This window comes from Meles meles, chromosome 1 (assembly GCF_922984935.1).
Source record: "Meles meles chromosome 1, mMelMel3.1 paternal haplotype, whole genome shotgun sequence".
Classification (NCBI taxonomy): Eukaryota; Metazoa; Chordata; class Mammalia; order Carnivora; family Mustelidae; genus Meles; species Meles meles.
This window is the reverse complement of record NC_060066.1, coordinates 54966828-54984765: the sequence shown is the minus strand read 5'-3', so window position 1 is coordinate 54984765 and position 17938 is coordinate 54966828. Positions and strand designations below refer to the sequence as shown.

General features: G+C 41.2%; 1 protein-coding gene across 5 annotated transcripts in view; it reads right to left on the bottom strand.

Moving 5' to 3' along the window:
* The window catches only part of TPD52 (tumor protein D52), a 104080-nt gene that overhangs the window by 5922 nt on the left and 80220 nt on the right, over positions 1–17938 (bottom strand). For 3 of the 5 annotated variants that reach the window (XM_046006080.1, XM_046006084.1, XM_046006066.1), the window contains 5 exons: positions 16656–16771; positions 11419–11567; positions 9800–9901; positions 8680–8706; positions 1296–1337 (listed from right to left, as the gene is read on the bottom strand). In XM_046006080.1, coding sequence (XP_045862036.1) covers positions 1296–1337; positions 8680–8706; positions 9800–9901; positions 11419–11567; positions 16656–16771 — 436 coding nt within the window. The remainder of the gene's footprint in view (positions 1–1295; positions 1338–8679; positions 8707–9799; positions 9902–11418; positions 11568–16655; positions 16772–17938) is intronic. The other 2 variants (XM_046006072.1, XM_046006078.1) reach the window with 2 other exon arrangements.

Below are 17938 nucleotides of genomic sequence, written 5' to 3'. Positions count from 1 at the left end.
TTACTAGGTAAGATGATCCGTTTCGGGTCTACAATTTCGACAACAACGCTTTCAGTTTCACAAACGGCCTGTCTCAGACATACGGGACAACGGATGGAGTCCAGTATATGTGTGAGGAGAAGGAACAAAGGCGCGCAGAACATCGATTCCATCATTTCACCCATCTAGTCAAGCCACTTTACCTCTGGTGACCGTACTATACTCTAAAACTCGAGTTTAAATTCCCATGTGGCCTGGCCAGAGTCCTACAGGAATCCACATCCCCAAGCAAACCACATAAGGTTCCATGAACAGGGATCCTGCTTTGCAGGGAGCAGCATTAGAGACCAAGAAAGGGAGACCGAAAGGAAGAGATGTGGTTTAGTCTACATCACAAAGCTTCCCCGGGGGACAGAGCACTCGGAGCCCAGGCCTTCACAGGCCTTCCCACTCATCTGTATTAATTACGGAGGATCACAGCACCTATGTTGCTCACATCTGGGTTTCCAAACTGCTAGACTCCACCTGACCTCGAATATCCTTTGTATTACCCTAGATGGAAAAGGTGAAGAAGGGAACACGGGGTCTCCTCCCTCCCACAGTGGGGATGGGCAGCCAGTGGCAAGGGGCGGGACCCCAGGTGCATCAGTGACTCTTGGGAAGCTGCTGGCAATGCAAGTTCTCAGGTCCCACCTCAGGCTTACAAAAATCAGAAACCAGAGGAGGGGCCCAGCAAACGGGGGTTTAACAAGCTCTCCAGGTAGTTCTGAAGTTTGCTACAAGTTTAGCCAAGCATATATGGTTAAAAGGCCCTGCCTCCCTAGAGAGGTAAGCGTGGTAGTAAGATACGCCACTTGCACGGGTTTCGTAATAAAGCGGACTACAGAATTAAATCACAGCTGGCTCCAAATGTCACTATGTCATGAGGGAAGTGGAACTGGAAGGATGGAAGAGAAGAGGAGCAATTAAAGCTCATGTAGGCAGACGTGGTGGGACACGTATTATAGCTGTGAAAAAGCTCGTTAGATGAGTCGTGTTCATGTTCTCAATTAAGCAGATTAAAGATATGAAACAATATTATGGGTTTTCAAAATATAATAGAGATAATTCTTTTTTTTTTAAATCACAAATCTTGAATGTCTCTCTCACACCCTCTTAACATCACAGGTAGAGTGAATGAAAACTGACAGAGTATGGACGCTCAGCTTACGTAGAGCAGAACCCTAGGTCCCTGTTTCAGTACAGTTCAAGTTCAACATCTAAGTAAAGAATAGGAAAACATAAGATCAATTACATTTTGTAAAAATATACTTTACCTCATAGCAGGCATGCTAATTGAATGTTGAATGGAGCGGATACTAAGAGGCAGCATTAAAAAGAGACAGACATGAAGTTAGTACCGTGATTAGACATGATAAAACCCTTCTTTCTAGAAGCTTATTCTTTTGGCACCATGAAGACTTAATCTACTTTTTGAGGTGGAGGGGATCAAAGTCATTCCAAAATAATTTATTTTTATTCATAAGCCAATTTGTTAAAATTTTTTCAAAAAAATTTTTTAGTTTATTTATCTATTTAAATAATCTCTATACCTAACATGGGCTTGAACTCATGACCCCAAGATTAAGAGTCACATGCTCCATGGACTGAGCCAGTCAGGCGCTCCTTCATGAGCCAATTTAACCCACATAAGTTGACAGAACTAATAATTCAACCTTACATTTTACAACACTCTGGAAACTACAGTGCTTTCACTGTGGGTCATCTAGCACCAAGGCTCAGAAGTTAAATGATTTACCCAAGATCACAGCAGAATCAAGAATGGAACCTGGGTCTTCCTGATTCCTAATTCAATGTTCACCACCTCCCCTCAAAAAAACAAACAAACAAAAAAACAATGAAGCACACACAGAAGCACACGCGCGCGCGCACACACACACACACACACAAAGTGAGGCTGGTGAAGGGCTCCAGCAGCGGCCTTTCTCCTACAGATTTGTGATCAGACCAAAATAAATCACCTATTTGACAACTTCAAGTCAGATCAGAGATCACTCCTTAGTATTGGCATCAATTTTCTAATAAGAGACACTTGTATTTCATCCCCATTAACTAAATGTTCTTAATGGTCATTCAAATACCATCTGGCCCTTTGTTTTACGAGGACCAGCTTCCTTCTCTAGGGCAATGTGGTTCACTGACCACCGAGGTTCAAGGTTATCTACTCTCAGCCATCTCCCATAGAGACCACCTCACAAAATGAAAGCACTTTAACATTAGGGCTCACAAAGTCACTGTAAATTGATGATATGATTGCTGTCCTTGAAATATTCTGATCACTGGCACAGCACTTTTGGCAGGAAATCTTTCCTACGGTTAAGCTGGACAGTCCAAGGTATTCTCAATTATATTTGAATATTGCATGTGTGATTTAGTTTTCTCAAAAAAAAAAATCTGTTTTACAAATGATAATGCATTTCAAAAGAAGCTCCCGCAATCTAGGTTTGCACTAATATGTAATGACATGGGAGTATGATCTTGATACAAATCAAAATATGCTCGCAGTTCACAGTCAAAATAATTGGTAAAATATTTGGACAATTTCATACTTAATGTCGTACATGACAGAAGCAAAGAGCTATACAGCTCACCATTCTCTCTATACTGTAAGAGTGGTAGATAACTTGGATATAAGACTATTCTCTAAGAGGAATTTGCTAATTCTTTTCCTCCTTGATCCACTGCAGTGGGCTGGATCCATATTTGAAGGACAAAGAGGAATAAAAATCATCCTTCTTAGTTTACAATTCTAATTGTTTTAATTACAGTAGTTTGCGATAGCTTAGACCCTTCTAAAGAGTCTGTCTGCATAATCACATTTCTCCAGCCACTCTCCATCATCCTCAGTGATGATAACTAGATCCGTGGAGTCCTAAGCACAACTAACCTCCTGCTCATCTACAAATTGTTTGGACTGAACGAAGGGGGGGCGGGGGGAAGAGGCCAATTAAAGTTCTTTTCTTATCCTGGGATTTTGTAATTAGGACACTAAGCTACTGGTCAGTTAGTGGCTAAGTACATGAGCTAATAAAGTTACGGAGGCTTAGATGTTGAGGAAGACCTTTTATGGGACCAGGAAGGGCAAAGCTGCAAGACAGCAAAGGAAGCGAGTTCCCAAAAAAAGGACTGAACAGAAGCACAGAGGGAGGTAGAGGAAAGGAAGGAGAGAGGACCATGTGGGGATGGTTGGGGGGAGGGGAGGAGCAGGTGGGAGAAGAACAGTGGTTTCCTTGGTTTCTGGAAGCGACCTTGATTTCTACCAGCTTTCCAATCAGCACGCCTAGTCTGGTCCAGGACTTGCTTCCTTTCCTCTTCTTGGATTCTCTTTCTGTGAAGCACATTCCCCTTCTTAAGTCAGCTAATTTACACAATATTTTGTTCCTCATAACCAAGACTCTTCGCTGGAACATTCATTTTGGCACAAATTACCAAATTCTGGCAAACGCAGGAGAGTTAGGGCTGAATGTGTGATAAACTGCTTGTTCGTGGGACTCACAGACTGAATTCACAGCATTGACAAAATGAGGAAATAGGTGGCAGAACTGCCAATTTCAGAAGTCCATAGCTAATCCTAGCCACTGTTCCTAAGCACCCATGTAAAAGCTCATTCCTTCCAATGGCCATTTGGGGAGCTCTGTGACCCTTGAACCAGCATACAAGCTAGTTAAGAGGGAATGGGGTCAAAGGCAAAGTGGAAGAAATAATCATAAAACGCATTCTAAGTGCATCAAGTTAATCCTGGTAAATTCAACATCTGGAGCACAAGTTACTTCAGGATTATCCTACGTGTAAGAAATCAGCCCTGGGGCCATAAAAGTTGAAGAATGGAATTGTAAGTCATCCAGAATTATCAGGGGACGACGGAGAATGGAAACAAGGCAGCAGTGGAGAACTACACATGGGTCTAATCAAGGGGTCTCCCCCAATTAAGTAAGAGATAGATGGCAGCTGAACATCAATGCAAGCAGAGGTCAGGAAGAGAAGGCGAAACTGACAAATAAGGTAAATAGGAGAAAACAATAATACTGGAAATACAGATAACTTTTTAAATGTTGATTTTTATACTGTTATTATAAGAAAGGACTACCAATATCCTTCCAAGAAAACCAAGTCAGAAGCTGACAATCTGGGGCACTTACGTTATGAAGCACCTCACAGGCCCCAATGATTTCTGCAGTGTGACTTAAAGAAGAATGTTAAAAATGATCACTCTGAGAAATCTAAGAAACAATGTAGCATCTCTTGTAAGGCCTTCAGGGTCCTACTTGCTAGTGTCGAACTTCCATTAGCCATTAGCGGCAAAGACAAAGGGAAGAATACACATTTAATGTTTATGTGGGAATATATAAAGAAAAGTAAGGAAGTGATAATGATAAGGTGTTTATTTTGTGATAAATCACGGAGTTGAATTTGGTTGTGCGCACCTCTCTTTAGGTTTTATATTTCAGAGTAAGGTTAAAAATATACTCACTGAACAGAGAATGAGATCAAAGTAACACAGATGCATACAAAGTGTGGGTCTCCCTGCATCTGTGGTAGCCGTTTTGGTAGGGAGTACAAGAAGTACCCAGCAACTTCAAATCTATTCAGTTATTTGAACTTCCCTGTAATCCACATATAGATAAAATTCCGTTTTGTTGGTGGCTAGTTTGTAATTCCCAGGGCAGCTGTTCTTGCTCTCCTAGATTCCCTATGGAAAGCTACATAAACCTTCAACTTGCCTCAACTTACCTAACATCTCCAATCTCACTGAAGTTGAAATATGGAAAACTTCAGAAGCAAAAAGCCATGTTGCTGGGAGACCAGCGCGGTCTCTAATAGATACATTGTGAGGATTAGTTAACAACCATACAGCAAATGTTGTTAAAAATTTTTCCATCTTGAATGGCAACCCTTAAATATATAGTATCAAAAGTAGTAATGTAAATCTGGGTTCCTCAAAACACTGACCAAAAAAGAAAACAGATGGCAACCAGGTTCTCACTAAATGCTTCTCAATCTTGTATTTACTCTTACTTTAGAAAAGTTATTCTTTTAAAAAACTGAATTTTTTTTTTACATTTTCCTTGTTTCTCACCCAGTTACTTGATCTCTTCACCCCTAATCACTATGAAGAAGGCAGCATAAAAGGAGGAATGAGGAGGAAGGAGTAGGTAGGACACAGAGAAAGGAGGGGCAGGGTGAACAGTTAATGCTTTCTATTTGCCAGGCATGCTATCTGTGTATTATTCCGTTTGCCTGCACAGTAATTCCTTGACTGAAAGTGATAAACCAAGGTAACCACCAGGCAGTGCCTAGAGGGACATATTCTTCAACCATCATGGCTTTGGGGAAGCAAAACAATGCGGAGAAGAAGAATGCAGGCTCCAGAATTAGGGTGCTGCTGGGGTTCAAGTCTCAGCCTTCAACCACTCAGCTGTGTGACCTTGGGGAAGTCACTTAATCTCTCCGTGGCTTTGTTTCTTCCGTACAATCAAAAAATAAATAAATAAATAACAGCACCTACTTCAGAGGGACTATAAAGAGCCTTGCCTGGAGCATAATTAATTCACCATTATTACTACTACTACTACTGAGGACTTTAATGGAAACACACGTTAACATTTATTTCACATTAGATTATATTTAAAACTTTCACATTGCACCCAGTTATTTCAGTGGTAACTCGAACCACACAGTCCAGACCAGGGGCTGGCACATGGCTAGCATTCAAACAAATACTTTTGAATGAAAGAATGAATGAATGAACAATCTTGGTAACTGAAATTAGGAAATATGGGTATGAAAGGGAGAAAAGTTCAATAAAGCTTCCCAAATTCTAATCAAGAAGTACTCTCTGAAAGAGAAGACATCATTTCTTTTCCCATTAAGTGGTGGAAATTTTCAGCAAAACAGAATTGTCTGGAGTTCCTTAATGAGCCCCCCCCAAAAAAAATGTAGAGGTTTTTATGAAGAAATACACACATAAAAAGGAGAAACTTCCTTTGGAAATAAGGGCAAAGTTAATGAGCACTTCCTCCTACATATATCAAAGGTACTGCCTAATGAGACTACTGAATTACAATACTATACTTGAATACTAAAACTGAGGTTTAATATTGGCACCAAGGAAAATGAGAAGGCTCTTTCAAAATTCCTCTCAAAAAATTAAAATCATGAGTCAAAGCTCAGCATGTATGTGTAGAAAATAAGCAAACAGAAGAGGGGTGGATATGAACATACCACGGGGGCGGGGGGGTATTGGGGGGGAGGAAGCTGGCTGTCCCTATAGGGCCTCCCATTACCCTGCCCCATGTCTGGCTGCCCCACACCTAATTTTCAGGGCATTCAAAACAGATCTCTCCATCTCTCTTGTTTCCTCTGCTTTGTCCTCCTCACACACCCACTTGAGGTGTAAGACAAATTTCTAAATCCCAAGTGCCAATTTATTAACTGACAACGTGGCATAAAAACTGTTGCCAAATCTAATGATTCACGTCAGCAAATCATCCACAATCCCGTCAGAGAGAGAAATCATCGCCTCAGGCTTGCTGGGTAAGCTGGGACTCAAAACAAAGGGTAGTTGACAGGATTAACCAGCTATTTCAAGCATTTGGCAGAAAGGCCTCCGGCATCAGTCTCCACGTGAGAAAAGGCCTTGTTGGGACTGAAACCGTCAAAACCTACTGTCCACGTTCCCTCTCCTGGGATAGTTTCTGGGGCCAGTACTGGCTCCCTTGACTCACCGATCTAAAAGATGTGGTCTTTCTTTCTATAGGTTTTCTATTATGTATTTCTAGTACATATGTTTTTATATGTTTTTATGATATACAAACACATTAAATCAGATTACGATCAGGGCTTCTTGGCCTAGAAATGATTTACGTGACTTTAGCTAACTTTTAACCTGTGAAACTTATAAAATTTAGCTTTCAGAAGATAATCTCATGTCTCTAAATTTCCAAGTTTTAATCAAAAGCCTTACTTTAACCTCCACATATCAACACATGCTGTATTATTAACGGAGGAGAGTCAGAAGAAAGGCAGGCAGGGGCAAGGGCTTGCTCCTAAAAGGATTATTCTACAACACCCTGGAAGAAGCCCTCCACCCTTTCCCACCCGAACAACTCCCTGATAGGCAAATGAGCATATGGACAAAAACCTGACCCAGTGACATGTGCGCGTTAACCAGATTAAAACAACCTGCCAACTTCTCTTAAAAACCCCTAGACTTAGAAACTCCCAACGGTAACCCGTCTCCTCCCTCGTGGGGAGTTTTGTACTATCCTCAGTAAACTTGACTCTCACTCAACAAACTTGGCTTTGCTGCCCACCACTGTTCGTCTGGTTTACCTCTTTATTCTTCCAAGCACCATGAACAAGAACATGGGCTCTGAAGAAAAAAAAAAAAAAATCCCCCACTCCATCCGCTCAAAGATTCTAAGTCTTTCTATACAAAAACCATATCTGATTTGTGGTTATGTTCTTTGGACCTGTCCACAAAACGCAATCTTACATTAGCAGAATGGATTATGTGACTGAATATCACTCAACTCAAACAACCTGAGATAAAATGGTCTTAACAGGTTGCCTAGAGCACCTGGGACATTTTTAATTGAATACCAAAAATAGAGAATCACCTCCTACTGCTGATTTTTTTTTTTAAAGCACTGTTTTCACTCTAAATAATTCAGCATTTAGAGTTGATTTATCCCTATGATTTTCTCTGACTTCCAGGGCTGAGTGTCATTAGGACAGAAAGACCTCAGCTCTAAGTACATATTTCCTTAAGAAGAGAGAATACTTGAGAAGACAACTCTCATTCACGGGAACAGAGATGAAGACTACCACGTTGCCTTTCCTGCTTCCTCTCTGAAAGTCCTTCCTCCAATTTCATTTTCTCTATTAGCTGGATAAAACAGTCTGTATAGGAGACAGAGAGGAGGATTGTTCAATATCACAAAGATTTCTTCTAAAAGGCATGGTCTAGGATGACATCTTTTTAATGTGTGTGTGTGTTTTTTTTAAGCCTAGTAGACGATTTTTCCTTATGCAACCATGAAATTTCCTTACGTGTGTATTTTAAGAACACAAGAAATTAAAAAGCAGTAAAACCTATAAGCTAATAAAACCAGTATGGAAAAGTACGGAGTAGTGGGATACTTTACCTTATGTGTATTTTACCATAATAAAAAAAATATCCCGAGTACCTGTATAAGATGGGAGGCTAACATCATGAGGCATACATACGTAGTCTATTACAGATACATAATGGGACCCACGTGAAGAATTCCAACATCCTTACAAAAGCACCAAAGAAATGAAAGCATCAAAAACAAAGTCAGACATTAAAAGGGAGGAATTCTGTATGCCATGGTTAAGCTGCTTCTTTTTACCCCCCCCCCAAAAAAAGTAAGAAATGTCAAAATCATTTCCATATCCCTGAACCACAGTGTCAAATTATTCTTTTAATTTATCCGTTACCCATGGGATACAAGAAACCCTCCCTTAAAAACAGGTATGCACTAGAGAAAAAGATACTTCAAACGTAAGTAAAGTACGTCGTGGACAAACAACCATCCAACGTGGCGTGATAATCTATGTGAGCACACTTGTCTTAGACACCAGCTGCGCTGCAGGGATGGTTTGAGCTCTCCTTACCTAAAGGAATGTGAAAAGGCTTGCAATCTGCAAGAAGCCACAGTAAGCATTAAAAAAGAAAGGAAGTTCTGGTAAATCTACAATAATGAAACAACCTACTTTTTAAGAGTTGTGTTAAGGTTTCAACTGGACTCTGCAGTAAAATACAAACAAGCTGGCATGAAAAGGAATGAGAGCACTTATGAGATGTGTATCAATTGTCCAAAGAATCCCAGTAAGCTATGTTTATTACATGATGCTTAGAATGTCGACAGTCCAGATACAATAAGCAAGTCCTTTGGTTTTCTGGTACAGAGCATATAATTCACTGATTGCCAAACTTATTCAACCAACCAAATTCTAGTTGTAAAAGCTACATTCTCCACAAATGAAAAACACAAATTCATGCAATCTGGGGGTTTGTTTGGTAAAACAAAAAAAATTTCATGCCAACAGAAGCACAGCAAATGTAAACCGTGTTTGTCACTTTCAGCGCTATTTCTAATCGACATGGGGGGGCGGCAGGATGGGGGACACACAAAAGCACTGTGAAGTGGTTTTATCGAAATTGCCACAAAAATTCTACAGACTAATCTAAAATATAAATGCAAAATGAAAAGCAAAGCTCCGTATCAAGATTTGGGACTAAGCGTGGATGTAGAGAGCGCTTACAGGTCAGTACACATCAGTACACAGACGAGCACGCTGCCATCACACCACGGTGTAACAGTGTCCCACACAGATCTGAAGGCAGGTCTCAGTCGAAGCGTGCAGGCAGTGCTCCTGGACGTGTCCCCAGCGGGACAACAGGCTCGGCCCACAACCACAAACTTGCAACTAAGAGAGACATACTTACCCTGCCTGATCAGGAAGGACTAAAAGGGCAAAAGTACACAACCAGAATTTTCCAACAACCTTAAATATACTTGTAAGATGACTGTTTTGAATGCTATGCCTAAAAGTCAGAAGGCTCCACCTAAAATAATTTAGGCAGGATTTCGGGTCCAGTTGACGGAGTGGCCTCCCTCACTCGAAAAGAGAATGCAGCATTAGCCACAGCCAAAGTCAGGAGGTAAATGCAACCATAACATACTTCAATTTGCCTCAGCTACTTAATGAGCAAAGAGAAATGAGGACATACTTTACATCTTCCAGCTTTTTGGTGATGACGGATCCAACAGATGAGAAAGCAGCTGACGCCTTCTGTCCAGCTTGAGATAAGGTTTCGGAGGTCTTTTTGTATCTACGTTAGATTATAAAAGAACAAAGAAAAGTTAAGCTAACGTTTCCTAATAGCAATTATTTAAAGCACAATCACCACCTCTCAGAGAGCTCTGGAAAATGAAAACAAATGTTGTCTTCAGAACATCCAAACTCCAAACTCCTTCACAACCCTCGCCCGACTCTTACCCCTCACTGGGGGGGGTGTCTTCACCAGTGCTCTGGGACAGCCACACAGAAGGAAGCCTATGAAGGCAGGGCCAAGGAAATCAGGGTACAGGGCAAAAACAGTCACGGAGAAGAGATGAAAATGAGCCACAGGCTTTTTCTACTGGAGCCAAACAAAACAAAAATGAAATCAAATTCCTCCCATGCCTTTTATAACTTTATGTCCTAAAAAGGGACTAGAAGCAAGGTAAGGCCCAAGTGTACTTTATTATCCAAATAAATTGTATGGACTATCAAGAATTTTATTTTTTTTTTTAAATTTTGCAGGTCTGCAGAGCTACCGAATAAGGACTTCGGGACTCTCAGCAGAGTACATAAAAGGTGCGACACTGAAAATGACTGGAGGGTGGTATTTGCTAGAACATAAAGCTATCATTGACCACCTCCCTCTTCCCATCTATCCAGGGATTAGTGAAGGGAAAATAAAAACAAATGAATTCGGGAGTCACAAAGAGGTTAAGATCCTAACATTACAGAGAGGAATGCTCAGGCATTTTTACTTATCCCATCAAGACGAAATACTAAAAACAAAAAATTTATGGTGATACACAGTCAAAAGACTAGTTCCCTGGACTTCTGTAGGAGAAAGTGGCTCAAAGGGGGCAGACACCTCGTGCTCTCATGTCAGGCTGCCGCCAGCCTCACGGCCGCTGGTCACCAGCTCAGCACCAGGACCGAAGCACAGACGGTAAAGAACACACTTCAGAATCTGTCCCTAGAAGCTTGCTCCTCTGAGTGCAGGGACACAAAACTGCATGGTGATCATGCCATATCAGAATCTGTGTGATCGAAAAGACAAGAAGATTGAGGGCTGGGCCTCTGCCACCAGCACCCATCGGAGGCAATGAACCAAGAGTCTTGCGCTGTATAGAGAGAAGGGTGAAGAAAGACTGGCTCTGTACTTGGTCAACCCAGAGTTCAAATCCTGCCCCCACATTTTTGAGTTTGTGACCTCAGACCTTCCCTGATCCTCTTTCCTTATCTCTGGCTACCCCATCTCCCACCCTACCCGGTCATTCTGAGGACAACGTGACGCATTTCCGGCAAGTCAATATACAACACTGTCGGAACTTAAATGTTATTACTTCAGCTCACAGAGGCGGCTGGTTTTCTTTCTATCCCCTAGAACAGTGTGGAAGACCAGAGTTAGAGAGGAGTCAGATGCACCTGAGCACTGGGCGGGAGAGCCCTGTGTAGTCCAAAGAAGAGCTACAGAAGCATCCTCATCCCCTTTCAGTTCTCCTGCCCAGACAAAAGGAGCAAAAGTGTCCTTTACATTCTCTAGAAAAATCTATGATCAAGGGAACGTACGCAGATGTTGCTGTCACATCCTGCCAGCCTTTGGCAATGTTCTGTTTCAGTTCCTGCAGTGAGTTGATCCCAAGTTTCCGTTTGATCTCTGCTAGATGCTTCTCTTTTGCGGCTAACACTTGAGACAGAGTCTGGATTTCTTCTTCTACCTATGAGGAAGAGGGGGTGGGGTAAAAATACAGCAAGAGTCCATCAAAAAGCGAAGATTATTAGTGCAAAACTGTATTCAAAATTCTAGAGTTATTAAAAACAATTTCTGATTCATTTGTCTCTTTAAAAACAACATATAGCATGTTATTAACTAGTTACACATCGATCTCTCCTGTAGAGCTTCTCTTTTCTGTGTTTTGGTGGGGTTTTTTTGTTTTTTGTTTTTTTTGAGAGAGCACACAAGTAGGGGTAGGGAGAGGGGGTAGAGGGAGAGAGAGACTCTCAAGCAGGTTTCATACCCAGTGTGGAGCCTGACATGGGGCTCCATCTGACAACCCTGAGATCATGATCTGAGCTAAAATCAAGAGTCAGATGCTTAACAAACTGAGCCCCCCAGGTACCCCTCTTTCTCTTCTTTGTATTTCTATCTTGAGTTGTCCTTAGGCTTCTCCTCTCTCTCTCTCTCTGTATTTCCTTAAGAGTAAGTACTTTTAAGGAGTCCTTAAGACTCTGTTGTCTCATGGAAGCTCAGGGCTCAAACCTCCACACAGACAATAATCAAATTATTCTGCCATCCACCCTCTGACCCCTAGTCTGTATTTCCAGCTGGACACCTCCACTTGAATGCCCACAGAATTCGTATTTGTGTACCAAATCAAACCACTCTCCACTCAAATATCCACAGCCAAGTCAAATCGAAATCCAACCTTCCTGTATATTTCATGAGTTTATACTGGAAATGACTATCCCAGGGCTTGCCAAAGCCACAGCCATAAGTAAATCAAACTGCCTCCCCCAGAAAGCCCCCCAGAAGTCCCATGTGGACCCCCTGACGCTGACTGACCAGCCTTAATAGCTGGACAGTTAGAGGGAGGCCCCTGACCCAAGGACAGCCAACCCAACGAGCGGCCACCACCTAGTGATGGGCCTGCTGTAAAAAGATGCTCCATGATCACAGGCTCTCTCTCTCATTCAGGAATCCAGTTTGAGAAACTGAGCTAACACTGAAGTAGAAGCTGGGAAGACTTGGACAAAGAAACCCTAAAGTACAGGCAGGGCACAGTGAGATGAGGAGATATGGAAGCTTAAATATATGAGGCGGCCAAAACTCTATGCAGAAGCTAGGGATAACAAAAAGAGACTTGTGGAGCAGAAGAAAAGCCTGAGTCAGAAAAACAGAGGACAAGAGGCAGACCCACAAGGAGAAGAGACCTCACTGGGAAGAGACTCTCTGTCCCAGGAAGCTGAAAAGTGTGGGATGGTCATTAATACTCAAGACGCTTCAAAAGATGCTTCTCGTGGCTTATTGCAAAGCCATATTCTCAGCCTCAACCTCACACTTCTATGATTCCAAAGACAGCATGGCCTTTGAAATCAACACACGATGGGGGCACTCAGCTCAAGTCATGCATGATCTCAGGGTCCTTATATCAAGCCCCGCATTGACAAGAGTTTGCTTGTCCCTCTCTCTCTGCTCCTCCCCTCCCCAAATAAATAATTTAAAAAATAAAATGAATAAAAACAACATATAGCATTATTAAATAAACTGTTTTCACTGCTGATTAAATCTTTACAGAACACAAAGTAAAGAAAAATACTGCTCAATAAAAGGAGAGGGAAGGATAAATCAAAGTGAAGTGGCGAGCAAACAAAACATAGTTCTTTAAGGTTTTATTTTTATTTATTTGAGAGAGAGTGTGTATGCACAAGTAGAGGGGAGGGGCAGAGGGAGAGAGAGAAGCAGGCTCCCAGCTAAGCAGGGGATGTGGGGCCTGATTCGGGGCTCAATCCCAGGACCAGGATCATGATCTAAGCCGAAGGCAGAAGCTAAACCAACTGAACCACCCAGACACCCCAAGAGGAAGTTTTTTTTTTTAAAGATTTTATTTATTTGACTGAGATCACAAGTAGGCAGAGAAGCAGGCAGAGAGAGCAGGTTCTCCGCTGAGCAGAGAGCCTGATGCAAGGCTTGATCCCAGGACCTGAGATCATGACCTGAGCCGAAGGCACAGGTTCAACTCACTGAGTCACCCAGGCACCCCTAAGAGGGAGTTCTTAAGAGGGCAATAATTAGAATATAGGTCCAGAATGAAGAGGACCCTCTGTGCTTGTCAGACAGGACCTCTCATCCTGTACCAGTTTTGGAAGTCACACTTACGTGGACTCTGAAAAGAAAAACGCAACAATGAATGCATGAGGTTCAAAATCAAGTTAAGTTAAATGACTTGCCCTAAGTCATCCAACTAACAATGTAGGAACCAGAATTTCAACCCAGGTTTTCAGGCTCCACTTCTCAGTTTATTGGCTAATTCTCATTGCATACTATTAACTTTCTACTACCTCTTTCTCTATCCCAACTCCAACTTGTCAGATACTCCGAAGAACAAACTTAAAAGATAAATACCCCTTAGCACTCCTCTGAAGTTTCCCTAATGACAGCTGGAGAGAAAGACACTGTCCATCTTACTGAACAAAACATGGCCCAGTGCATTCCCCACTTTTGTTGGCTAGACTGTGCTGCCAACATACCTAGGTCAGCACATCACAACTACCATTCCTTCAGTCAATGTATATATTACATACTATATATATATAAAATACACATATTTTAAAAATGGAAAATATATATATATATAAAAGAATGACCCTTATGGCACAAAGAATGTATCTGATAAGGATCTAGTATCCATAACATATGGATAAAATACTTAGGAATAAATGTAAGGAAATATAAGACTTGTACACTGAAAACTACAAAACACAGCTAAAAGGAAAATTAAAGACATCTTAAATAAATGGAAAGATATTCCATGTCCAGTGACCGGAAGACTTCATATTGCTAAGAGGCCAATATGTCCCTACATCTACAGATTCAATAAAAGCCCTATCAAAATCCCAAGGGCACATTTCGTGGGTAGAAAAGCAGACTCCAAAATTTGTAAGAAATTGCAAAGGACCCTAAATAACAATTTTGAGAAAGAAGATAAAGGTAAAAAACTTCTACTTCCCAATTTCAAAACTTACCACAAAGCTATAGTAGTCAAAATGGTGTGGTACTCTCAGAAGGATAAACACAGAGATGAATGTAAGAGAACCGAAGGTCCAAAAATAAACCCTTTTATGAAAGGCAACGGGTTTTTCATAAGGATGCCAAGAACATTCATTCAGGATAGTATCTTCAACAAAGCACACTGGGAAAACTAAATATTCACATGCAAAAGAAAGAAGCCGGACCTCTTCCACAAACCACAAACAAAAATTAACTTCAAATCAATCAAAGGCTTAAATACAAGAGCTAAAAGTCTAAGAAGAAAACATAAGGGTAAATCTTCATGCTCTGAGCTCTGAAAATGGGATTCTTGGATATAACACCAAGAGCACCAGCAACTCAAGAAAAATTAGATTTCATCAAAATTTAAAACACGTGCATTAAGACACTATGAAGAAGTGAAAAAACAATATACAGAATAGCAGAGAATATTTGCTACTCATGTATCCGATAAAAGGGTCTAATATCCAGAATAGGTATATCTAACAACAAAAACAATTAAAAGAAAAACTGGACAAAGGATTTGAACAGACATTTCTCCAAAGCAGATACACAAATGGCTAATAAGCACATGAATGCTCAATATCACTGGTCACTAGGGAAATATAAATCAAAACTATAATGACATACCACCACTTAACACTCACTAGGATGGCCATAATCAGAAAGACAGAGGATAATAAATGTTGGTAACACAGACCTGTACCCCTGGGGATAAAAATATATTACATGTTTATAAAAAAAATTTTTTTAAATTAAATTAAAAAAATAAAACAAAAACAAAATAAATGTTGGCAAATACGTAGAGAAATTGCTGATCGGGATGAAAAATGGCATCCTTGCTGTGGGAAATAGTTTGGCAGTTCCCCAAAAAAGTCAAACATGGAATTACCATTTGACGCAGCAATTCCAGTTTTAGGTATACACCCAAGGGTCTACATGTAAAATGGGTATTCAAACCAGTACTTTTATACAAATGTTCGTAGCTGAGTATCTACAATAGGAAAAATGTGGAAACCAACTGAACTTCCATCAACACACAGATAAACAAAACATGGTAGACACATATAATGGACGATCATTCAAAACAGAGCACCACGGGCAGTGGTGGGCTCAGTCAGTTCAGCATCCAGCTTTTGATTTTGGCTCAGGTCATGATCTCAGGGTCATGACACAGGCTCCACACACAGCCCAGAGTCTGCTTGTCCTTGTCCCTCCCCTTCTGCCCCTTCCCCTAAATCATGTTTAGGCACATGCTATCTCTCTCTCAAATAAATAAATAAATAAATAAATAAATAAATAAAATCTTTTTTAAAAAATAGTAAAGTACCAATTCACAATACATGCTCTAAGAATGAACCTCAAAAACATTACCCCACATACAAAAGATAACGTGTACGATTGCACTTAAATAAAATATCCACAAGAAGTAAATCCATAGAAAACAAGGCATAAAGCAGGTTATTGCTGCCAGTGGGGGAGGGAGGGGGTGAATGAGGATCCCAGTTTAATGAGTACTGGTCTCCCCTGGGTGTGATGGAAACGTTCTGAAACCACACAGAGGTGACAGCAGCAAAAGACTGTGAAAGCGCCAACTGCCGTGGAATTGTGCACTTTCAAATGGTTAATTTTACGAAAAACAGAGAAAGAGAAAGAGAAAGGGAGGGAGGGAAAGAAGGTTGGAAGAGCCCAAGTATATCCACAGCACGGCAAAGGGGAAAACACAGGCACTGATGCAGCTGAAAAGCTGAGTGTGTTAGAACCGGTGCAGCCCCCCAGGTCCCCGTTCACTAGTGCTCCTCTCATCCGTGTCCTCCTTCCTGGCTACTTCTCAGACCTACTTCACCCAGCAGACATCTGTATTCATAGGAAAACATCACATTCTTTTATTTCTTCTCCCCCACGCCAGAGCTCTAGGACAGGTCACTGTATGTTGCTTTCTCTCCCCCGGAACGGAGGAGGAGATGTTACCAGGTGCCTGAGAAACACAAATGACGTTGTGAGTGCAAAGCACATCCCAGAAGGAAGGTGTCTTGACCTTTGCAAGTTCTCTTCTCAGCTCTTCTTGCTCCTCCTCTGACAGGGTCTCTGTGGCACTGATCGTGGCAGCAACATCTTCTCCTTCCTCAGGGACTGGGTCTGTTCTCAGCAGACCTGGTTGGAGATTTAAAAAAAAAAAGTCTGTAAGGTACGCGAAGTAAAATTCCCCTTTAGGCTCCTCCACAGCCCCAGCGAGAATAAAACAATTAGACTGGACCTACACCTCAACTTTCTGTACCTTCAAATGGCCTGGCTCTTCCTGTAAGGACAGAAGTCTGAGCTACCAGTAAAAAACTACCCAATTATACACTCTGCAGTATGAATTCGGAAAATACAGCAATCGCGTAGCTTCTGTTCTTTTGCTCAGTCACAGTACAGTTACCGCAAAGCGGAAGAGTTAGAGGAAGCCGTGAATGGGATCTTGCCAAGGCTTTAAATGCTAACCTAGTAAATCAGCAGGACTAGTAATTCACACTAACAAGGAAAGGGGTTTATAAATGTCTCTAGCTTCCTCTGCTAAACAAATCCAGCACTTAATCTAGTCAAGAACTGAACAAACTCAACACCTACAGAAATTTTATAACAAAAAAATAAAAAGTAAAGTTTATTACAGTTCTTTCCATTGTTAGTGGAGGTAGGAAACACCTTCCTGTAGCTTAGGCTCAGGTCATGATCCCAGGGTCCTGGGATTGAGCCCCACATGGGGCTCTTTGCTCTGCAGGGAGCCTGCTTCCCCCTCTCTCTCTGCCTGCCTCTCTGCCTACTTGCGATCTCTGTCTGTCAAATAAAATCTTTTAAATATATATATATAATATCTCTATTTTTATATATTATAGATACATATCTATAACATAGACATGATATATATTATACATATAACATATATATATATAAACCCAGATAACCTTTAAAAGTCCTAATGTACAAAGAAATGATCAACAGCAAAAATCAAGTTTTCCACATTATTTAAGACCAACAAGGTACAGCCATTCCCCTGGCATAGAGCCAACCACTAGGAGTCCTTCAGGAAGAGCTTAGAACTTCTCTGAGTGGTCAAGGAAGCATTTGATCCTCAACAACTCTCCCCTCTCATCTCCCCAGCCACCCATGCAATGGGTCCATGAGCAGCCCCCCAAATGTTGGGTGCAAAATATAAGGGGATACCAAAAAATATTTTAATACTTTTTTAATATTTTTGAAAAAAATCAAAGTTAATTCAAAGAATCTGTAATGAACAAAATGTCAAATTTTTAAATGGTCTCAGTATCAGGACTTTTCCTT